General features: G+C 46.1%; 1 protein-coding gene across 6 annotated transcripts in view; it reads left to right on the top strand.

Annotated features, from left to right (window-relative positions):
• The first annotated feature begins 20,749 nt into the window (after positions 1-20,749).
• NPNT (nephronectin) overlaps positions 20,750-25,229 on the top strand; it is a 144,420-nt gene continuing 139,940 nt past the window's right edge. For all 6 annotated transcript variants that reach the window (XM_068231325.1, XM_068231300.1, XM_068231308.1 and 3 more), the window contains exon 1: positions 20,750-21,035. In XM_068231325.1, coding sequence (XP_068087426.1) covers positions 20,959-21,035 — 77 coding nt within the window. In that variant the 5' untranslated portion in view covers positions 20,750-20,958. The remainder of the gene's footprint in view (positions 21,036-25,229) is intronic.

Here is a 25,229-nt window from a genome sequence, read left to right as displayed (position 1 = left end):
TACAAATTTCACTGGGAAAATGTAAACTGCAGCCATTCTTACACTGTTAACGGTAGGGATCTCAAACTTTGCACAGTTGGTCACTGGGTGACTGGGATTAATATTCATAAAAGAGGGTGGATCCTACAAAAGCCAATCCAAATTCATGTATTGCTTTTCAAGGGGAATATTCAATTGCTGCCATTCTTGCACTGTTAAGGACACACGCTTAAAACCTGTTACAGTTGGTCATTGGGTGACTGGGGTTCAAATTCAGAAAAGAGGGTGGAGCCACAGCTAATCAGATTTGATTCATTTCAATGAAAATTATTGATGCCAAACAATGCAAAGCTCACAAACTAGGTCATTGAGTCATTGTGCGTTAGGGTTAGAAAAGTGGGCGGAGTCAACACCAGCCAAATACATACCCGGCCAATGAGCTAGTAAAGCATAAAATACAGCTTCCTCCTTTGCTTACTTTGTAAAACATATTTTTGCATTTCACATGAGGAGTTATTGAGAATCGTTATGGAAGATTTGGATGCAAACTAGTGCGGCATGTAAAAAAATTCAACTTTCTGTAATGCTAGTGTTGTTTGAATTGCTTGGGGTGTACGTCCTCCTTTTTCTTCCTCCAGAGTTTTTGTTTCTGTAATGCTAGGTTCACAAGATAAAATTTTCTGGCAGACTGACTGCTAGATCGACTATTTCCAACTGGTCCGATCTGATTTCCACTTGATTTTCCAATTGGTTGTGCATAGAAGTGAACGGAAAATCAATCGGAAATCAGTTAGGACCTGTTGGAAATAGTCGATCTGGCAGTAAATCTGCCAGAAAATTGTATCGTGTGTACCTAGCATAAGTTTTATTTTTCCTGCAAAGAAATAGGAAAGACAATTCAAATGTTATGAAAATCAACCCAAAGACCAGAGGTGTCAAACTCAATCACCTAAGGGGCCAAAATCTAAATCATAGTCCAAGTTGTGGGCCAAATTGTTTATTAAGATTGAGTATTTATTGAACAGTCTGAAACTAAGTGGCATCACCAGCTAAACATACAGCCAGCTAAATTTAAGCACTGCACACCCGCTTACCAAACTACTGATAGTTTCACCGTGCCTCACCAACCACATTACTGCTGATCTTCGCTGGCTGCTCCACTGCTGAACTCCCCATCAGCTGATCCATCGCCGACCTCCAGAGAAGCTATGTCATTACCAACCAGACACCCCATCTACCAATCACACACATCTGGATTATTATTTTTTTTTGCCATCATTGATGTTCTGCCAACTTCACTGCTGATCTCCTGTGGACTGCTCCTTACCAGATTGATTACTGATGCAACTTTGCTGAACCCCATCAGCCACATCATTGGTGACATTTATCTCATCTTGGTCTAACTGCTGTCCCCCTGTCTATGCTTCCACTCTCCACACCCCATCCTACCTTATCCCATCAGTACAAAATGTTCCCTCCTATTCACTCCCTGACCACTCCACCATTTCCAAGCTATCTCCCTCCCCATTTTGCTCTCCCCCATCACCACATGCTCTACCTCCACCTCCTTCTACACCTTGCCCCCCTTCTGTTTCCCTGCACCCTCTCCCCTTCTGTCCTTAGAGTCCCTTTTGGCCCTCAACCCCCATGCACCTCCCTTCCCTCCCCCCCAAACTCTACCCACACACCCCCTCGGCATAACCTTATTCCTATCCATCCTACCCCTGGGCATTCACTCCTTGTGGCCTCTGGAATGCCAGGTCCACCCGCAATAAGCTGCTCTCTGGAACTCGCTCCATCCAGCCACCAGACTCGCCCCCACCTTTAATAGCTTCACATAAGCTCTCAAGACTCACCCTTTCATGCTCGCATACACCAGCACCATAATATGTTCTGTTAGACACCCTCTCAACAGATACACCTATTGTCTCCACCCCCACCCTTTAGATTGTAAGCCTCTGGCAGGGCCATCTCCCTCAGTGTTTCCAGCTTGATTATGCAATCTTACTAACAATCACCCCTCTTGTGGACTAGAACAGTCTCTATTTTGACCTATGACACTATTGTTATCAAATAATTTCCATGATCTTGTTTTGTTGTGAGTTTCCTGTATGTCCTACCTTGTATGGTAACCCTTTTATCTATTGTGCAGCGCTGCGTAATATGTTGGCGCTATATAAATACAATAAATAATAATAATAATCACTATAGCGACCATGAAGGGCCCGCTCATCCTCCTCTGCAGAGTGGCGCAGTGGAGCAATTTAAAACTTACCTGCTCCAGTGCTGCTTTGGGTCTCCTCTGATTTTCCTGATGGCCACACAGCTCCTGAGACATCGTGTGATCAGGAGAAGGAAGTATGAAAGCACAGAGTGAGAGACTGCCAGGAAGAACTGAAGAGACACGATGCATTGCTGAGGCAGGTAAATATTACACTGACCCACCACGCCAATATGCGGGGATGTGGTGTCGTGGTGTCGGGGGAAGTGGGGGAGGTTCGAAGGAAGGGGGGGGGGAGGTGTGCGTCTGCTGTCCCAGCCACTGAATCTGAGGAGGGTGCCCTGTGCTAATCTCATGGGAGGGAGGTGGTCCCTGTGGGTTGTTACTGTACCCTGGCTAAGAATAACAGCGTTTCAACTAGAAACATTGTCTTTAGTGTTTTCCCCTTGATGGTAAGGCAGTGTGCTGTTCTTTTATCTCTAACATTTGAAGCTCTCAGTGGCCACATAAAATGGCAACGAGGGCCGCATTCGGCCCATGGGCCTTGAGTTCAAGTCCTGTGCCATAGACTGTCAGTAGCATGTAGATATTCAATATGCCAAAATGGGAAAATTCACATGTAGTGGAAACTAGCCCTAACATAGCTAGGTAGATAGGGGTTGGGATATAGGTGAAATTTGGACAGATGTCTCTCCGACAATGAAAGATCATCTTAACTGGAAATGGAGCCTATGGAGTTACCCAACTAGGTATTTTAAAAATATTTATTGCAAAAAGTACAGACATGCAATTTACAAAACTCTGTGTATTGCTAATTAATGCCAATTTACTATCAAATGTATAAAAAAATATGATGCTGAACTAGAGCTTTAATTCTGAAGGTTTACCAGCAGAAACATTTTATTGATGCCACATAAAAACAGCAAAGCACGCAAGCAGCTTTCGTGAGTGACATTTATTGCAATGTAGACAAGTTTTATCTCTTTTATTTACAGACAATCTGGATAATCCTGAAGATATCTGTAAAGTAAGCAGCTATTTATTGCTTAAAATAACAACATTTTTTAGCTAAGTAATACATTTCAATGTCTGCAGTCATAAGTTCATGTTTATAATCTTTGCAGCATACATACCCTCCTCTCATTCACAAGTTTGACAACCTCAGTCCTTAACACAGATGAGGGCCTTTCCATTGTTGCAGTGTGGAATGTGGCACCACCAAACCAAAGGAGAGGGACAGCCCATGAAAAGCCCTGGATGCAAGAGTGAGAGGAGGTGACTAGGCTAGAGGTCAAAAGGGTCTCCTGTGAGGAGCGGAGGATCCGGGCGGGGACTTATCTGGAGATTAAAGAGGAGATGTATGGAGGTGATAGCTTGTGTAGATCTTTGTATGCAAGCATGAGAAGTTTTAACTGGATCCTTTGGGTAACTGGTAACCAATGGAGGGATTGGCAGAGAGGAGCTTCATCTGGAAGAGAGGTGGATGAGACAGGCAGCAGAGTTTAGCAGGGACTGGAGAGGTGCTAGTCTGCTTTTTGGTAGAACACAGAGTAGAGTGTAAATAAATACAAATAGATAAGCGCTCAGCCACTTGATTAACGCCAATAAATTGATTCACAAGTAGAGCGCTACCCTGCTCTGTGCAAGCTAAACAATCATAAATAAAAAGGGGTTTTATAAGCGCTACATACACAATAAACAAGAGTTCCTTGGAACAGACACTATTCAGTATATCAGTTCATCTGTAATATGGCCACAATATTAAAAGTTCATCAATAGGTGATAATGTTGGCCAATATAATCACACATATAATTCATCTGAAGGTATGATTTTCAGGGTTCACTCTCCCCTTCAGTTCCCCACTCACCAGATATAGCGGCCTATATGGGCCCGTCACAGCATCTGAGGTATTGGCCACCCCACAGCCTCTCGATCCGATAAGCCTCTTCAATATGTGGACTTGGTATGATCAGCTCCAATGCAGCCCGAGGTTAAATATAGCACCTGTCTGCTCGCTCCGCCTGCCTAACGGCTTCTGACTATAGACCGGTTACAACCCGAGGTTGCTGTGACGGGCCCATATAGGCCGCTATATCTGGTGAGTGGGGAACTGAAGGGGAGAGTGAACCCTGAAAATCATACCTTCAGATGAATTATATGTGTGATTATATTGGCCAACATTATCACCTATTGATGAACTTTTAATATTGTGGCCATATTACAGATGAACTGATATACTGAATAGTGTCTGTTCCAAGGAACTCTTGTTTATTGTGTATGTAGCGCTTATAAACCCCCTTTTTATTTATAACAGAGTAGAGTGTTACAGTAGTCAAGACGGGAGATGATTAGGGCATGCACAAGCATTTTGGTTGCCTCCTGAGAGAGGAAGGGACGGATTCTGGAAATGTTTTTGAGATGGAAGTAGCAGGAAGTAGTTAATGTGTTCATGTGTGGTATAAAGGAGAGCTCAGAGTCCAGAGTTACCCCCAAACAACGAGCTTTGGGAGTTAATGTTATTGGGGTGCTATCTACATTGATTGTGACTATGGGAGGTGGAACATAGAGTGAAGGTGGAAATATCACAATCTCCGTTTTGCTCATGTTGAGTTTAAGCAAGCGGGAATATTGAGTACAGTAGGACCTTGTAAAAATAACCTGGTACTGTAATAACTGTGTGACTTATGAACTGCTGGAACAATTGGTGGAGTAAAAATATCACCATAGAAGACCTCTTGTGCATAGCAGGTTGCCCACTATAAAAAGGTAAAGTTTTAGCTGGCAAGATCTGTCTATTCAGGGGTGTCTAAAAGTGTATCCGAGCCGAAGCTCCTGACGAAGTGGTCACGTGGACCACGCCACATGTGGAGCATTTTCATGCCTCCCTCTGGCTGAATGAATCGCTGCCATACCCCCTTCATTTGTGGAACACTGGGCCGGTATAGTATGTATGCCACACAACCTTTATCCTCTGTATGCCTGTCATATCATATCTTATTTGCTCACTCAGATAATTATTGGTTTGACTATGAGCATATTAACCCTTGCACTTACTCAGGCTATAAATCTTGGCTTTCACAGTCTTCTTTTTTGAGCACTAGCAATTTGCATTGTCCTCAGGCAGTTTCTTACCTGTCCCGGGTCGCCACTCCATACTTGGGGATCCTTTTGAACCCCAAATTTAGTGAATTTGCAGCTCAGGGAATTACCCATTGTACAGAGGTGAGGCGCAGTTCATTTTTTACATTATCATGTGTCTATAAAAGTTTTTTTCCAGAGGTTTATACCTCTTTTTTAAATGGTTTTATGTTTCTCTGTTGTTCAATAAAGCTTATATTTTGTATATTCAATTGGTGGTGCAGTGTTCATGTACAGATTCATTTTGCTCTTGTTTGCTATACAATATGAGATACTTACCTAAAGAGAGGGAAGCCTCAAGATCCTATTGAGGCCTCTCTCTCTATTCCATATGTAGACCCTAAGATGTAGCACGTGTTTTTTTTGGAATTCACGGTATGTAAGCATTGCACGGTCTGATCTTGGGGTGAATTTGCTGGGACATCTATTCCTGGGCAGGAGGGTAAAACGTTTTTTAAAAAATATTTAAAAAGTGGCTGTGTTTTTTTCTGTAGCGAAGCGTTAACCAATAACCACCTACCTAGCCTATTACCACCTTGTGTCACCTGTATGTAGCCTTAAAAGCTGTGCACACCTTTAATGACAGACGACCAAGTTAATGAGAGATTGCTAGGGTGACAGTAAAGGGCCCAAACTGTACAGGTGCATCTCCCTGCCTCTGCCCAGCGATGCCTCTGTACAGCATCGGAACTGTTATCATAGCAATCTGATCCGATCACTACAGAGGCGCAGGCTGGTGTTAATGGTAAGCTACTTGACCAACTAGTCATGAAATAAGGCATATATGGTATCATTATAACCATAAAGAGCCAAATAATATATTTTGAGGTGTTTTATAGCAATGGCACTTGTCTTGTGAAAATTAGGAATGGTGAGAAAAATCTATACATTTTCTGCATTTATGTCTTTTTTCCCCTGTAAATTGACTACAAAGTACAATAATATCCAGAATAAAATATTGACCAATGAAAGCCTAAACTAGCAGTTAGATTTATTTATTTATTTATTTATTGTATTTATAAAGCGCCAACATATTACGCAGCGCTGAACATTAATTTAGGTTACAGACAATATTTAGGGGTGACATACAGCAATATGACAATACAGGAATACAAGAAAACCAGATCACACAGCACAGTATTAGTACAAGGTAATGCTTAGTCAGTCACTGGATGAAGCATGGAGATTAGGCAAGTTATGTTCTCTCAGATGCATAGCATGGGTTCACAGTAATGGAGGTGCCAGATCAGGTAGGACACAAAAGGAGGAGGACCATGCCCAAAGGCTTACAATCTAGAGGGAGAGGTAAGGACACGAATGGTAGGGGACCAGAGTTCAGCTGTAGGTTTAGAGCACTTGTGAGGGGTAGTAGGCCAGAGTGAAAAGGTGAGTTTTGAGGGCTTTCTTGAAGATGTTGAAGGAGGGGGCTGCCCTAATGGGTGGAGGTAGGGAGTTCCATAGTGTTGGAGCAGCTCTTGAGAAGTCCTGGAGGCGTGCATGGGACTGGGTGATGCGAGGGGCGGTTAGGCGAAGTTCATTGGAAGAGCGGAGTGAGCGGCTAGGTGTGTACCTCTGAGTAAGATCGGAAATGTAGGTTGGACAGGTTTTGTGGACAGATTTGTAGGTCAGACACAGTATCTTGAATCTGATTCTGGACTGGATAGGAAGCCAGTGGAGGGATTCTAGGAGGGGATCTGCCGTGGTGGAGCGATGGGAGCAGTGGATAATTCTGGCTGCCGCATTCATGATGGACTGCAGTGGGGCTGTTCGGGTCATAGGGAGACCAGACAGCAGGGCATTGCAGTAGTCAAGGCGGGAAATTATGAGGGCATGGATGAGGAGTTTGGTGGTGGCAGAGGTCAGGAAAGGGCGAATCTTACAGATGTTACGAAGGTGGAAGTTGCAGGACTTTGTGAGGTTTTGGATGTGGGAAGTGAAGGAGAGTGCAGAGTCCAGGGTGACACCCAGACAGCGGGCTTGAGAGGTCATAAGCAATAAAAAAAAAGTTCACACTGTGTCAATGGCAACACAGCTGAAATGTCAAATTTGCCAGGAACCTAAACTAGTTAAAGAGGAACTTCAGTGAAAATAACAGAATGAAAAGAAGTGCTTAATTATTTACAATAATTATTTATAAACAATTTAGTCAGTGTTTGCCCATTGTAAAAGATTTCCTCTCTCTGATTTACATTCTAAAATTTATCACAGAAGACATATTTACTGCTGGCAGGTGATGTCTGTGGAGGGAGATGCTGCTTTTTTGGCATTTGGAAACAGCTGTTATTTCCCACAATGCAACAAAGCTCCCACAGTGTGATGTCAGTACCTAGGTGCTGACATCACACTGTGGGAGGTGTTTCACCATATCAGTAATACAGTACAGAGCCAACTGATGATCTGTTTAAGAAAAGGTAAAGACTTCTCATGGGAAAGGGAGTATCAGCTACTGATTGGGATGAAGTTCAATCCTTGGTTACAGTTCCTCTTTAGATCAGCAACACACGTGGATTTCAAAATGCACTCTAATGGGCCATTCACCACGATTAGGGATGTCAGCATTGCCAAGGCCAACAACCAGTTGCAAAAAGACAAAAGGCTCATTTTACACACTGTCAACTCTACTTGGCTTCTCATTTGAATGGACGCTACACATTGTGACAGTGAAACTGAAATTGTGTTGCTTGTGTACCACAAGAGTATCCAAAGAAGTGACCAATTTCACAGAAGAGCTGATGAAATGGTGAGTTAGGCCTAGTTCACAGTTCTCAGTTGCGTTGCAGAACATGTCTGCATGTCAACTTACTTCCCATACAGTTCTATGGGGCTGTTCACAGTTCTGCGATGTAACAGATTGCGTTACTCTTACTCGCTGCATGCAGGCCTTGTATAATATATATGTCCATTCTCTATTGCAGTTCACACACATTTTTAACATGTGCGTTATGCAACTGACCATGGTGAATCCAGCCTTAGGCCCTGTTCACTGTGGTCAGTTGCATGGAAAATGTTACTGTTCACAGTAACGGATCGCATTATTCTAACTCGCTGCACGCAGGCTTTGTATTAAAGTTTATGGCCAGTCACCATTGCAGTTCAGTCATTATAATGCATGAGTTATGCAACTGACCACTATGAACTTAGGCTTGGGCTTGGTTCCCACTTTAAAAAAACAAACAAACCCATTCTGTACATTTTTTTGCAGGAGGTGGATCCTAATGTTAAAAATAGGTTCCACTTACACTTGTTGCATTGCAGCAAATGGAACACAAAGTCCGAACTTACTGCATTTTTCTGATATGGCCAGTAAAATGTATGCAATGAAAGCCTACTGATCAGACAACTGATGTGCAGCCTAGGTGATCTGAGCCATAGGAAACCATGGACACTTTTTCCCCTGGTCTGCACATCAGTTGTCTGTTCAGTTATAACTGACAGCAACTGATTCAGGGCTGGTCCACACACACTTTAAAGAGGAACTCCAGTGAAAATAATGTAGTAAAGAAAGTGCTTCATTTTTTACCATAATTATGTATAAATGATTTAGTCAGTGTTTGCTCATTGTAAAATCTTTCCTCTCTCCGATTTACATTCTGACATTTATTACATGGTGACATTTTTACTGTGGGCAGGTTATGTAGCTGCTCCTAGCTGTTTTGGCTGTTAGAGACAGCTGTAAACAGCTAATTCCTGTCTGTCAACATTGTTACATTGTGGCAGTTTGCCCAGAGTACCGCGGTCCCAGAGCTTCTTGTGGGAGGGATTTCAGCACAAAATCAGTCATACAGCGCCCCCTGATGGTCTGTTTGTGAAAAGCATTATATTTTTCATATAAAAGAGGGTATCAGCTACTGATTGGGATAAAGTTCAATTCTAGGTTGGAGTTTCTCTTTAAAGGACCACTACTGCAAACAATTGTAAGATTTAACATGCGTGTAAACATATACAAATAAGCATTTTTCTTCCAGTGTAAAATGAGCCATAAATTACTTTTCTCCTATGTTGCTGTCGCTTACAGTAAGTAGTAGAAATCTGACAGAAGCAACAGGTTTTGCACTAGTCCATCTCTTCATGGGGGATTCTCAGCAACATGGGCGTAGGGCCTGGGGTCGCAGCAGTCGCCTTCGCGACCGGACCCGGCTCCTGAAGAGGCGGGGGAGGGGCCCGGGGGGCCCATACCCGTTTCCAGGCCCGTGCTGCCTGTGCCGCTCGCTGCCCTGAGGGTGTGCGCTGTAATGGAGGGGGGAGCCGGAGCCGCGGGGAGGGAAGCCCGACCTCTCCCTCCCTTCCTCTCCCCGGGCTCCCCCCTCGAAATTCTGAGTGAGCGTGCAGGGTAGCGGCGCTATACTAAACTACTCACCTCCGTCTCAGGTTCCAATCGTCGCTGGTCTCCTCCCGCTCCGCATAGATGCTGATACACACGCTGCGTACACGCTGACGCAGCGTGTGTATCAGCATCTATGTGGAGCGGGAGGAGACCTGCGACGATTGGAACCTGGGACGGAGGTGAGTAGTTTAGTATAGCGCCGCTACCCTGCACGCTCACTCAGAATTTCGAGGGGGGAGCCCGGGGAGAGGAAGGGAGGGAGAGGTCGGGCTTCCCTCCCCGCGGCTGAGGCTCCCCCCTCCATTATTGGGGTGGGGGCACCTACCTAACCTGACCTAACCTGGCGGGCAGCTACCTATCCTGGGGGGCACCTACCTATTCTATCCTGGGGGGCAGCTACCTAACCTATCCTGGGGGGTAGCTACCTAATCTAACCTATACTGGGAGGCAGCTACCTAATCTAACCTATCCTGGGGGGCAGCTTCCTAACCTATCCTGGGGGGCACCTACCTATTCTATCCTGGGGGGCAGCTACCTAACCTATCCTGGGGGGTAGCTACCTAATCTAACCTATACTGGGAGGCAGCTACCTAATCTAACCTATACTGGGGGGCAGCTACCTAATCTAACCTATCCTAAGGGGCACCTACCTATCCTATCCTGGGGGGCACCTACCTATCCTATCCTGGGGGGCAGCTACCTAACCTATCCTGGGGGGTAGCTACCTAATCTAACCTATACTGGGAGGCAGCTACCTAATCTAACCTATCCTGGGGGGCAGCTTCCTAACCTATCCTGGGGGGCACCTACCTATTCTATCCTGGGGGGCAGCTACCTAACCTATCCTGGGGGGTAGCTACCTAATCTAACCTATACTGGGAGGCAGCTACCTAATCTAACCTATACTGGGGGGCAGCTACCTAATCTAACCTATCCTAAGGGGCACCTACCTATCCTATCCTGGGGGGCACCTACCTATCCTATCCTGGGGGGCAGCTACCTAATCTAACCTATCCTGGGGGGCAGCTACCTAATCTAACCTATCCTGGGGGGCAGCTACCTAATCTAATCTATCCTGGGGGGCAGCTACCTAATCTAACCTATCCTGGGGGGCAGCTACCTAATCTAACCTATCCTGGGGGGCAGCTACCTTATCTAACCTATACTGGGGGCAGCTACCTAATCTAACCTATACTGGGGGGCAGCTACCTAATCTAACCAATACTGGGGGGCAGCTACCTAATCTAACTATATACTGGGGGCAGCTTCCTAATCTAACCTATACTGGGGGGCAGCTACCTAATCTAACCTATACTGGGGGGCAGCTATCTAATCTAACCTTTACTGGAGGGCAGCTACCTAATCTAACCTATACTGGGGGGCACCTACCTATCTAACCTATACTGGGGGGCACCTACCTATCTAACCTATACTGGAGGGCAGCTACCTATCTAACCTATACTGGGGGGCAGCTACCTATCTAACCTATACTGGGGGCACTTACTTATCTAACCTGTATTGGGGGCACCTACCTACCTAGTTAGCCTATACAGGTTGCAACTATACTGGCTACCTATATTGGAGGCACCTACCTAACTAACCTATACTGGGGGCATCTACCTATCTAACCTATGATGGGGGCAACTATTCTGGCTACCTATATTAGAGGCACCCACCTAGCTAACCTGTACTGGGGGCACCTACCCATCTAACTTATACCGGGGGTGCCTGCCTATCTTACCTATACTGGGGGCAACTATACTGGCTACCTATGCTGGAGGCACCTACCTGGCTAACCTATACCGGGGGCAACTATACTGGCTTACCTATGCCTGGCTACCTATACTGAAGGGACCTATAGCTGGCTATAGGGATTTGTGTGCGTCGAGTGTTGCTGGGAGGGGGGCCCACATCCAGATTCCGCATCAGGGCCCAGAGGTTTGTAGCTACGCCACTGCTCAGCAAGGCTCTTATTCTGTATAAAGACATTCCCTAAAAAGGATTTATACAATGATGCTGGCCAGCTTCCCCGTTCACTGCATACTTTTTTGGCAGTTGGACAGAGCAACTGCCACTCTCTAAATGCTTTTGAAAAAACAAACAAACCCTGAGAATCCACTATGAGGATGTCAGTTCTGTCAGGTTTCTACTACCTACTGTAAGTGACAGCAACATAGGTAAAAAGTAATTTATGGCTCATTTTACTCTGGAAGAAACCTACTTCTATTTGTACGTGTTTACATGTATTTTAAATGTTAGGATTTTTGCGATAGTGGTCCTTTTAGGCCACAGTACAGACTTCTGGCCACTGCAACGTGCTACAGTGTAGAAAAGTACTGCGACACCACATGTGTTAAAGGGGCCTTAGGATAGGTTCACAGTACTCAGTTATGTTGCGTCATAATGGAGCTGAGAATATCGCACAGCAATGAAAAGTAAATGCGACATTCACAGTACATGCAGTGCGATGCGCCTCAACGGGCTACATAAATATAACGCAGATCCTGCTCTGTGTTTATGCAAATATATGCGTTAATGCATTCAATGTTAGTCTATGGTAACGCTTGCATGTTTGAACTTTTGCACTGCGTCACACTACGTTATAGTCATTGCACAGGTGCACACCTGTTTTTAAAAAGGCAGGGCTTTATACTCTCAAATGTGTGACACAGACATCACATCTATGGTGCAATTTTGATTCTTATGCCTCCGTTACATGGCATGCCACCGCAACCACATTACTTGTTACTTTGCGTTGCGTTTTATTTGCATTGTGTAGCAACGCAACACGCGTCTTTGCTGTGGACTGTACAGAACCGGACAAATGGAAAGAAAAACTGATACAATGTTATGGCATGGAACTGTTCGCAAATTTCAGTTGGTACTGCATACCATATGCTAACTGTCACAGTAGCTGTCAAAAGAATCAGACAGCAGCCGTTCACATATCAGTTGTCTACTGTCCTGTTCTATCCATTCTTTTCCTGTCAGTTTTTCCTGTCCGTTAAAACTGACACAAAACTGTTCCAAACTGATGAAGGCCGGGTTCCCATCTGCAACCAGACCTCTAACGGTGGTGGTCAGGCTGGAGCCAGGGGTGGATGCGTTTTAACTGTAGTCTATATGGGGGAACGCTGTCCAGGAAAATCGTGGATGGCATAGAAGTGCGGTCCGCATAACGCAAAGGATTAGTTGCAGACTGACAAGTGTGAACGGATTATATTTATAAAATAGTCTCTACCATTCCTGAATCTCCCAGAGCAGCCCTGATGCTGTGGGTCTCGGCTATGATGAACAGATATAATTATGATTACAGATATAATATATAATATATGAATAATTTATAATTAATGATAATTTTGCCTGAAAATCTAAGGCAGGAGTTCGCCACATGGTACAGGCATCCCATGCCCTCTGACCCTCTGGAAGCTGTTGGAGCTACTGCCACCAGGATTGCTTCTGGACCTGCTGACCTTGCTGTTTCCATCCGTACAACAAGGCTGATGCAGTTTGAAGAAGGGCATAGTCCCGAAACAGCGGTCTGTCCTGCTGCCATTTATGCACTTAAACAAAGAGCTTTGAATACATTTGAGCGATGCCGGCCCTTTCGCTGTGTGGATCCATCCGTACAGCCACATTAAATCCAGGTGAGACCAGTCCTGGTGGGGCACTCACCCTCACACCTACCTAAGACTTAGAGCGCTTTCTCTTGTTTTTTCTTTTTTCTTGAGTGGATTGGAAAGCTGCCTATCCTTGAAAACACCAGATCGCCCTTACTAGGGAGTTATCCCACTCCCCTCTTGCACCTATTTATAACATAGCATCCGTTCACTGTCAGTTTTGCAATGCAGTAATACCGGACAAAAAAAGTTAGCCTTCCGCTCAAGGGAGAAAACAGCCAAACATATACTGGACAGGACAGGACAAGACTGGAAGGGAACTGTACACATTTTCATCCAGTGTATGTGTGAACCCAGCCCTAGGCTAGTTTTACACTGGGGTGTTGCATTGGGTTGTGCTATAGCATACATATAACAAAACCAAAAATCACATTAGCCGTGGCATGTAATACAACGTGATATAACGCTTGTAGCAATGCAGTGCATGTTCTGCGTTGTAACAATGGAATCCATTGCATCACATCTCAGCTGATGGGGTGTGAACTTTTCATATACTGTACCTTGAATTGCACCCCATTACAGTGCACAACATTTATGTCTGTGACAACGCAACATATTTGTGTGAACGTACCGTCAATCAACAATTGAGTGTGTGGAATTCATCGGCAGCTAAAATGTTTTGTGTGTGTCCCTTAGTGGGCAGGGGTGCTCGGATACCCCTTTTCAAAATCCGGATCCGATTTGGATCCGCATACCCAGTTATCCGATCCCGGTCGGATATCCGATTTCAAAATGTTCCAATCTGAATCGGATATCCGACCCTAATATCCGGGATATCCGGGCAAATTCGGATATCCGGATAGAAAAAACGGAAGTGGCCTTTAAATTGCTTTAAAAACGTTTTTAAGGGTATATGAGGCATGCAGCATCATTATTTTTTAAAGGGGAACACTAATTGATGATGTGGGGACTTAAAATCCCCCCCCCCCCAAAAAAAAATGGCTGTCAACATTAGGCCTATATTTCAGACAGCGGTCGTGCAGCCCACATTGTGTCCAAAGTCCAACCGCACAACTGGGACATGACAGTTTTCAGCCAAGACACCTCCAAAAAATTACGCAGCAATTGTGTTTTTGGGTTAAATAAAAATGGTATCAGTGGCCTGTGGCACCCTGGCCTGGCGGTGGGAGCTGCACAGGAACAGAGCAATGCAGCAGCAGCAGGTGTAATGTGTTCCAGGAGCATGCCGGACGTGTCACATGGCAATTGGCACGTGTCACTTGGCACGTGTCACGTGGCTCGTGTCACTTGGAACGTGTCACTTGCCAAGTGTGTGCCACGTGGCACTTGTCACTTGGCAAGTGCCACGTGACACGTGCGAAGTGACACGTGCCAAGTGACATGTGCCAAGTGCCACGTACCAAGTGACACTTGGCAAGTGTCACGTGACACATGCCAAGTGACAGTCAGACAGCAGAGGAGAAGACACTAGTGCACACTAACTGTCACACTGCCACTGCTCACAGCACAGCAGTTCTGTAGAAAGCTAACACAGTAGTACTACTCATGCCCGTTTCTAGCCCCGTGCGGGGCGTGCCAGAAGACCGGCGACGAGAGAGCAGCGCTTGGAGCCAGGGAGGTATGTTGTATACAGCGCTCCCTCATTGGCTGCTGCTCACTATACATCTGAGGGGGGAGCACGGAGGGAGAGGTCGGGCTGCCCTCCCCGCGGCTACGGTGCTTCCCCCCTCCATTATGGGGGACAGCTACCTATCTAACCTATCCTGGGGGGCACCTACCTAATCTAACCTACGCTGGGGGGCAGCTACCTATCTAACCTATCCTGGGGGGCACCTACCTAATCTAACCTACGCTGGGGGACAGCTACCTAATCTAACCTATCCTGGGGGGCAGCTACCTATCTAACCTATCCTGGGGGGCACCTACCTAATCTAACCTATGCTGGGGGGCAGCTACCTATCTAACCTATCCTGGGGGGCACCTACCTAATCTAAACTACGCTGGGGGGCAGCTACCTAATCTAACCTACACTGGGGTGCAGCTACCTATCTAACCTATACTAGGGGGCACCTACCTAATCTAACCTATGCTGGGGGGCAGCTACCTATCTAACCAACACTGGGGGGCAGCTACCTATCCTGGGGGGCACCTACCTAATTTAACCTACGCTGGGGGGCAGCTACCTAATCTAACCTATACTGGGGGGCACTTACCTAATCTAACCTACACTGGGGGGCAACTACCTATCTAACCTATACTGGGGGGCACCTACCTAATCTAACCTACACTGGGGGGCAGCTACCTATCTAACCTACACTGGGGGGCAGCTACCTATCTAACCTATACTGGGGGGCACCTACCTAATCTAACCTATGCTGGGGGGCAGCTACCTATCAAACCTATTCTGGGGGGCACCTGTCTAATCTAGCCTATACTGGAAGGGGGGGGGGGGCAGCTACCTAATCTAACCTATACTGGGGGGCACCTACCTATCTAACGTATACTGAGGGGAACCTACCTATCTAACCTATACTGGGGGGCAGCTACCTATCTAACCTATACTGGGGGGGCAGCTACTTATCTAACCTATACTGGGGGCACTTATCTAACCTGTATTGGGGGCACCTACCTACCTAGCTAGCCTATACAGGTGACAACTATACTGGCTACCTATATTGGAGACACCTACCTAAATGACCTATACTGGGGGCACCTACCTATCTAACCTATGCTGGGGGCAACTATTCTGGCTACCTATATTAGAGGCACCTACCTATCTAACTTTTATATCGGGGGAGCCTGCCTATCTAACCTATACTGGGGGCAACTATACTGGCTACCTATACTGGAGGCACCTACCTGGCTAACCTATAGCGGGGGCAACTATACTGGCTCACCTATGCCTGGCTACCTATACTGGGGTACCTATTCTTGGCTACCTATACTGGGGGGACCTATACTAAGTGAAACTAGACCTGGCTAACCTATACTGCGGGCACCCATACCTTGCTCCGGGGGGGCGCAATTTTTACACCCTCGCCCTGGGTGCATTTTAGCCTAGAAACTGCACTGGTACTACTACTCTAACAACTACTAGCAATGACTGCAGTACTACAGTACTAACTACAAAATAACACAGTAATATTATCCCCTAATCCCTAACCCAACCTATACCTGAGACTAATAGCTGGCCAGCAGGCAGCAGCTGGCCTGGTCTGTGCACAGCACACACACAGACACATAGCAGCTGCCTGCAGCACACCTGACTGTCACACAAATGACATCAAGCTAATTACTGATTTAACAATAGTTTAGTGATAGTGAAGGGGTTAATCACTGAACAGCTTTCGGTTTATCACTGCTAGGCCAGCAGCACTGGAGAACACACTCTGACTGTCATACAATGACATCAATCAAGCTAATTAACGATTTAACAATAGTGTAGTGATAGTAGTGAAGGGGTTAATCACTGAACAGCTTTAGGTTTATAACTGTGTACAGCCCTTGCTAGGCCACCAGCACTGGAGCATGTCTCTCAGTGAGCATTCAGCAAGCTAAAACGATATGTCTCATCATGGCAGCCCTCCTTATTATACAGGGGGGGCTGGCCAGTGTTCCTTTCTGTGATTGGGTGCCAGGGTTTAGGCTGGGAGCCTATACTGGTGTCACCTATATATCTAACCTATGCTGGGGCAGCTACTTATCTAGCCTATATTGGGGGCAGTTACCTATCTATCTTATACTGGGGACACTTACCTATCTAACCTGTACTGGGGGCTCCTACCTATCTAGCCTATACTGGGGGCACCTACATATCCAACTTATACTGGGGGCACCTACCTATCTAACCTGTACTGGGGCACATACCTATCTGGCCGATGCTGGGGGCACCTACCTATCCAACTTATACTGGGGTCACCTACCCATCTAACCTATACTTGGGACACCTACCTATCTAACCTATACTGGGGGCACCTACCTATCTAATCTACATTGCGGGTACCTACCTATTTAACCTATACTGGGGGCACCTACTTATCTAACCTGTACCAGGGCTCCTACCTATCTAGCCTATACTGGGGGCACTTACCTATCCAACTTATACTGGGGGCACCTACCTATCTAACCTATACTGGGGTTACCTACCTATCTAACCTATAGTGCTGGCACCTACCTAGCTAACCTATACTGGGGCCCCTACCTAGCTAGCCTATACTGGTGGCAACTATACTGGCTACCTATATTGGAGGCACCTACCTAACTAACCTATACTGGGGCACTTACTGTACCTATCTATCCTATGCTGGGGGCAACTATTCTGGCTACCTATATTGGAGGCACCCACCTAGTTAACCTGTACTGGGGCATCTATCTAACTTATACCGGGGGCACCTGCCTGCCTATCTAACCTATACTGGGGGCAACTATACTGGCTACCTATACTGGGGGCACCTACCTGGCTAACCTATACTGGGGGCAATTATACTGGGGCACCTATGCCTGGCTACCTATACTGGGGGGACCTAGAGCTGGCTACCTATACTGAGTGCAACTAGACCTGGCTATCCTATACTGCGGGCACCTATACCTGGCTTCACATGGGGGGGTGCAACTTTTACACCATCACCCTGGGTGCATTTTAGCCTAACAACTGCCCTGCCCCTACCTATGCCTAACACTAAGCTCCCCCCTACCTGCGCCTAACACTAAGCTCCCCCTACCTACACCCAACACTAAGCCCCCTCTACCTATGCCCAACACTAAGCTCCCCCCTGCCTATGCACAACACTAAGCTCCCCCTTACCTAAGCCTAACACTAAGCTCCCCCTACCTACATCTAACACTAAGCTCCCCCTACCTACATCTAACACTAAGCTCCCCCTACCTACATCTAACACTAAGCTCCCCCCACCTACACCCAACACTAAGCTCCCCCCTAGCTATGCACCACACTAAGCTACCCCTACCTACGCACCACACTAAGCTCCCCACTACCTATGCCCAACACTAAGCTCCCCTACCTACACCAAACACTAAGCTCCCCCCTGCCTATGCACAACACTAAGCTCCCCCTTACCTAAGCCTAACACTAAGCTCCCCCTACCTACATCTAACACTAAGCTCCCCCTACCTACATCTAACACTAAGCTCCCCCCACCTACACCCAACACTAAGCTCCCCCCTAGCTATGCACCACACTAAGCTACCCCTACCTACGCACCACACTAAGCTCCCCACTACCTATGCCCAACACTAAGCTCCCCTACCTACACCAAACACTAAGCTGCCCCCCCTATGCCTAACACTAAGCTCCCCCTACCTACATCTAACACTAAGCTCCCCCACCTACATCTAACACTAAGCTCCCCCCACCTACACCCAACACTAAGCTCCCCCCTAGCTATGCACCACACTAAGCTCTCCCCTACCTACGTCTAACACTAAGCTCCCCCTACCTACATCTAACACTAAGCTCCCCCTACCTACACCCAACACTAAGCTCCCCCCTAGCTATGCACCACACTAAGCTCTCCCCTACCTACGTCTAACACTAAGCTCCCCCTACCTACATCTAACACTAAGCTCCCCCTACCTACATCTAACACTAAGCTCCCCCCACCTACACCCAACACTAAGCTCCCCCCTAGCTATGCACCACACTAAGCTACCCCTACCTACGCACCACACTAAGCTCCCCACTACCTATGCCCAACACTAAGCTCCCCTACCTACACCAAACACTAAGCTGCCCCCCCTATGCCTAACACTAAGCTCCCCCTACCTACATCTAACACTAAGCTCCCCCCACCTACACCCAACACTAAGCTCCCCCCTAGCTATGCACCACACTAAGCTCTCCCCTACCTACGTCTAACACTAAGCTCCCCCCTACCTACATCTAACACTAAGCTCCCCCCACCTACACCCAACACTAAGCTCCCCCCTAGCTATGCACCACACTAAGCTACCCCTACCTACGCACCACACTAAGCTCCCCACTACCTATGCCCAACACTAAGCTCCCCTACCTACACCAAACACTAAGCTGCCCCCCCTATGCCTAACACTAAGCTCCCCCTACCTACATCTAACACTAAGCTCCCCCCACCTACACCCAACACTAAGCTCCCCCCTAGCTATGCACCACACTAAGCTCTCCCCTACCTACGTCTAACACTAAGCTCCCCCCTACCTACATCTAACACTAAGCTCCCCCCACCTACACCCAACACTAAGCTCCCCCCTAGCTATGCACCACACTAAGCTCTCCCCTACCTACGTCTAACACTAAGCTCCCCCCTAGCTATGCACCACACTAAGCTCCCCCTACCTACGCCTAACACAAACTTCCCTACCTAAACCTAACACTGCCACCTCCACCATGAGTTGCGCTGTCCACCGCTGCTATTTTTCTCGGGCAACTCCTGCACCCAAATTACTGGCTGTAGCCAGTAAATCAAGAATTTGGCCAAATTTACTGCTTGGTTTCAGATGATAAAGTGAAAATTGCCACAGCTGCAACGTTAAAAGTGACATGGCGCAACTATGGGGAGCAGCCCCGCAACTGCAGGGGGGCCCAGAGTTATGATGGGACCCCAACTACTAACCTTCCCTTCCTCCAATAAAGGGATCTATCCTTCAGATCAGGTGGTTTTGTGGCTACACTTGTTATGGGAGTGAAGATTATGATGGCCACACTTGTTTTATGACCCTTGCAAGATGGGCCCCAGGCTGTGAGGGTCACAAAAGGTAGGTAAGGGTCAGGGTGTGAGTGTCAGGTGGCCCCATCAAAGGTTTTCTAGGGGACCCCATGATTTGTAGTTACCTGCAAGAGGGTTTTTTTTAATCATCTTTGAAATGTTAAGTGTATGTAGCTAAAAGACTCCTCTTCTAAAGAGAAAAAATATATATTTTGTGTCTGTGGAATACAAAAAAATAAAAACTCATAACTTTTTAATCAGATCATATATACATGTACAGTGAAAAATATAAAAAAAGAAAAGAAAAGTAAGATAAAGACGAGAAAAAAACTCCAAAAGTAGATCTGACAAAGTAAACATTTTTTTTTTCCAAACAAAAATATATATAGTTTTAATTTTTGGTTGTGAAATATCCGCACAAACCGAGTTTCAGCATCACAGCATCTGTACGTGAACACAGAATGCAGTTGAAGCTAAGCAGGCAGAAGCTGGGAAGGTGTAGCTAGAGAGAATGGCAGAGCAGCACGTGTGCGAGGTGAGGGCTCTGGTCAGGGAGGTCAGTGCGTGGCAGCGATAACAGCCAGGTGAGTTCGGTAATGTAGAGCAGGTCGGGACAGTAGAAGTGAAGGTGACGTGCACCGGCAGCCTGGCAGCCAGCGGTGAGGGAGGGTGTGTTAGTGGAGGGCAGCTCCTCCTCACTGACAAGGCTGGGAGGGAGGGAGCGGAGCTCGGCGGCATGTGTCAGAGTGCTCCCTGCAGGGAGAAGGACACACACAGGCGTGCTGCTGCTCATGTCTGTTCTGTATAGGGATTCCGGGGCTCCTGCACACACACCTCACCTGTTGCCATTGTGGGGAGCGGACACTGGGCGCTGGAGCTGAATCTCCTCTCCAGTTTTGCTCTCACCTGACTTGCGGCACCTTACAGCATTTTATTTCGCCTTCCTCCCAGCCATGGTCATGGATTTATTTTTAAGGTTAATGATTGCCTGTTCCCTGTATATGAAGGCAGCCGGGGACTATGATGGAAGGTAAGCCACTTTTTAGCATTGTCCATTTGATCACTTGTCATCACTTGTTGCAGAGGTGTAGCCTGTTCCTCTTCAGCTGAAGTAGGTGAATCAGTTCCACTGATGATTATTTGTCCCTGGACTTGTGCTCTATCTACACTATCACTCCTAACTACATTACACAAAGTTTCATGGATCTTCCATCTGTGCCTTTAGTTCTATCTACACTATCACTCCTAACATACATTACAGAAAGTTTCATGGATCTTCCATTTGTCATCTGTGCCTTTATTCTGGCAAAAGTGGGATATTGCACATGGATTGTAACTTACACTGGCTGGACAAATTTGCTGCACAAACAATGAAAGTCAATGGAGATTTGCACTTTTGTTAAGATAAGCGTGTTCGTGTTTTCGCATGTGTGACAAAAAACCGACATTTTTCAGCATAAATTAGCACACTGCATGTAATTCTCGTTGACTTTCATTAGCTCTTCTGAAAGAATGCACGTAAAAAACCCCACAAACGAATGTGCATAGCATCTGAAAAATATAAGTGCAAAAACGTTTGAGGTTTCCGCATTTATGAGTGTGAACTCTGCCTAATTGAAAGGTTTTACTGGACTAAATATGCCTAAAAGGAGCTTACAATCTAATCCCCACCATAGTTTTAGGCCAGTTTTATGGGGAACCTATTACAACTATGCTTCTGGGATGTGGGAGGAAACTATAGACCCAGAGGAAACCCACAGAGACGCTGGGAAACATAAACTGCATGTAGAGAGTGTTCTGTGGGTAATAATCACTTAACTACTGCGGTTTCCTTTGAACCAAGCTTATATTTCATCACATTTGAAAGAAAAACACATTTAGGAACGCACATTTATCCTTTCCATAGTTTAAAAAGCCTGCACCCAAAGATAAATGACATAGCAGTGCGTCCGTATGCTGTGGTATGTCAAATCATTTGGCTATGTTCATTTAACTAAATAAACCTCATTCATCTCCAGGGAAGCAGTAATTTGCAGACAGTCACTCTTCAGTGCACAAGAGTTTATAACTCTCTCAGGGCGAGTTTAGAGAAGCTGTATCTTGCCAAGAGTCAGAAAGTTCATGCACAGCAGCCAGGAGTCAAGACAATAGTAGCAATTTGTATCATCTTTCCTTAGGGATGCAGCCCCATCTTCATCATCGGATAATGACAGATGGCATTGTAGCAGCATCAGGTCTTGTTATAAGAGGCTGGCAGCCTGCAGCTTGGCATCCGCTGACTTTGTGATGTTTCTGTGGAAAAGATCACACCTCTCCCAGCTGCCTGCCATGTAGTGGAGGACAGATAAGGCTGGAGAGTGAAAGGTGTGTGTGTGAGTCATCCTGCCTGGCAGATGTGCGTGTGGAATGAGGCGTGCAGTGCTGCTGACAGATAGGACACCTGCATGGTCTGTGGCTAATGGCCACTGGGGAGCAACTGGCTACTTTAGGACAGATTCAATTACAGTGTTTCTCCTGTCACATGAATAGGAAATGATTGCTTTACAGCTGACCAGGCTTCTTATTAGAGACTGGTTTATTATTGCCTGAAAGTTAATAAACACAGATTGCTGTGCGAATGTCCTCTCTCCTGGCTGACCTACATTTTTCTTTCTGTAGCATCTTTTTCATCAGTGCCAAAGAAATGGATATCTAGCGTCACCTCTGGCTGTTATCTCTTCTGTAGACAGTTCTCTTTATTCTTCATCACCTGTGTCTGATAAATCCTGGTGATGTATACGTGACTAGAGCTGTGATAAACAGCAAATAATGGAGAAGAGAACTTGGAGAACTTTCATTTTCATTGACTTGTGACAATTTTTGTGAGATTATGAAGTGGAGCTTTGGAGCAACAGTCATATAGATGTGTTGTCCCCAACATACTCAATAAGTTTATGATTGATTTTCAGGCAGTGTATCGATTGAGTGATTGAGATCAGTTGTACATTATTGCAGATGGAGGAGAAAGGCTGGAACCATGGACAGACACTGATTAAGGTGATTTGGGGTCCTAGGCAAGATAGTACCTCTGGCTGCCGTTAAAGATAACCCGAAACCCCCCCTTAGCAAATCCGCCATGCCAATTTTTCCTGAAGTTTTACCAAACCAGCCCCCAGCTCTGTGGCCACCTTCAGTTCTGTTGCCTTGGTCTAATCAAGTGAATTCAGTAATCAAGTAGGATATGTGCACAGGCCCAAGCCCACAGACTCACCCGAGTGCTCCAAACCCAGATCAACAGTCCATATACAAGATAGAAACAGCGCCTAGGCACATCCAGGATAAAACGTCCATTTATTAAATCACTTTAAAAGTCCAATTCCATCAATCACAGGCAAAGTCCAGTTCCATCAATCACAGGCAAAGAAAGGGAGGGAGGGAGGACAAGGCAAGTTCAGTCTACAGCTGTTTTGCACCCACTAGCGAGATGCTTCATCAGGACCAAAGACCGAGGTTCTTCATCAAGTGAATTCCTCCATTTTTTTTATTGCCAACTGTTATTAATCGTGAATGACTTCATATTTGGTGTTGAGAACACATACTTCAGGTGCTTTTTAATTATCCTTTTAGTAAGCTGAGGTGGTAGAGAGATCCGAGAAGCAGGCAGTCAGGCACCTTGACATCTTCTAAGCCTCAAGCACCTGCCCAGTTTGCCTTGTGGATGATCCTGCTCTGGCCATAGGGGGCATAGGAGATTGCCAGCTAAATTGCAATTGGTGCACTAGGGGTTTGTCGGATTCTTGATCAGATTTCTGCCAAAATGTAATTGAGAGCACATAAGAGATGGTGGTTACATTGATTAACAACCCTTAAAGGGAACCAGAGACGAAGACTGCCTAAAAAATGAAAAAAGACTGTATGCATACCTGGGGCTTCCTTCAGCCCCATAAGCCTAGATCGCTTCCACGCCGCCGTCCTCTGTTGCCTCTATCGCTGCTACCGGGTCCTGTCACTTCCAGCAGACGTGGCCAGTCTTCCACATGCACAGGGGCTCCCTCCAGCTCTGTACGCATGCGCCTGCGCAGTACGGAGGGAGCGCACTGTGCTTGCGTCGACTGGCCTGAATGATGGGGCCCTGTACCGGTGGACAGAGGCAGCGGAGAAAGGCGGCGTGGGAGCGATCTAGTCTTATGGGGCTGGAGGAAGCCCCAGGTATGTATAAATCTCTTATGTTCTTGTCTCTGGTTCTCTTTAAGCCTGGTACACACATTCAATTTTGATTGGCCAATGATTGGACAATTTTACCACCTCCATGTAGTATGAGGGCCAATAGATTTTAAATATTATGAACACATTATTTAGGTAAGCTCTAATACTACATGGAGGTGGGAAAATTGGTCAGTGATTGGCCAGTCCAAATTGAAAGTGTGTGTGAGGCTTTAGTCTATTTCCGATTGAGGAGTGACTGGTAGCTTGCTGGACTGGGCTCACATAAATAGCTGGTTTAGGCAAAGGTGAGTCAGAACATATGATCTACTTAACTTCTCCTTTCCATAAAAAAGACCAATCAGGACTATGCTGTTCTGGCTGCTATGATATCATGTTACAGCACTTTGATTACAGATGAGTTGATAACAAGTAGTTAAATTGCTCAGTAGGATGAGATTAGAGGTGCGTTTACACTGAGTATTGCATTGCGCTGCATTGCCTCATGTGAACCTGTTTCGTCCATACAATTGCATGGGCACGTTGACATTTCTGCATTGTCAAGAACCATGTTATACTAACAGGCTGTCTGCAGTGCATTTCTGGATAACATGTGTGAAAAAAATACATTATATTTATTACGTGCATAGTGTGCGTTGCTTTATAGCTACAATGTAGTGCAGGTGTTATGCAACGCTCATAGTGCGAACTTAGCCTAAAAGTGTCTTCTAAGGCTAGTTTCGCATTGGATCGTTGCTTTGCATAATAATGTACGCATGAAACAACCGAAAACAGCATTTGCTGTGTCATGCAATGTGATGCATGCATAAAAGCACCTGACCAATGTGCACCTTGATTGACAAATACTGTGCGATTCTAACTCCACACTGCATGTTCTGTGTTGTTACATTGGAATTAGTTGCATCACATTGCAACTGATGAGGTGTGAACTGGTTATAGACTTTGTATCAGACCATATGCTAAATGGTTTCTGCTACAACACGTCATTGTGAAAGCTCCTAAAGGTTAGCCTTCTCTATGG

The sequence above is a fragment of the Hyperolius riggenbachi genome, chromosome 1, assembly GCF_040937935.1.
Source record: "Hyperolius riggenbachi isolate aHypRig1 chromosome 1, aHypRig1.pri, whole genome shotgun sequence".
In the NCBI taxonomy this organism is placed as follows: Eukaryota; Metazoa; Chordata; class Amphibia; order Anura; family Hyperoliidae; genus Hyperolius; species Hyperolius riggenbachi.
Note: the sequence above shows the minus strand (reverse complement) of the source record. Positions and strands in the feature narration are given on the sequence as shown.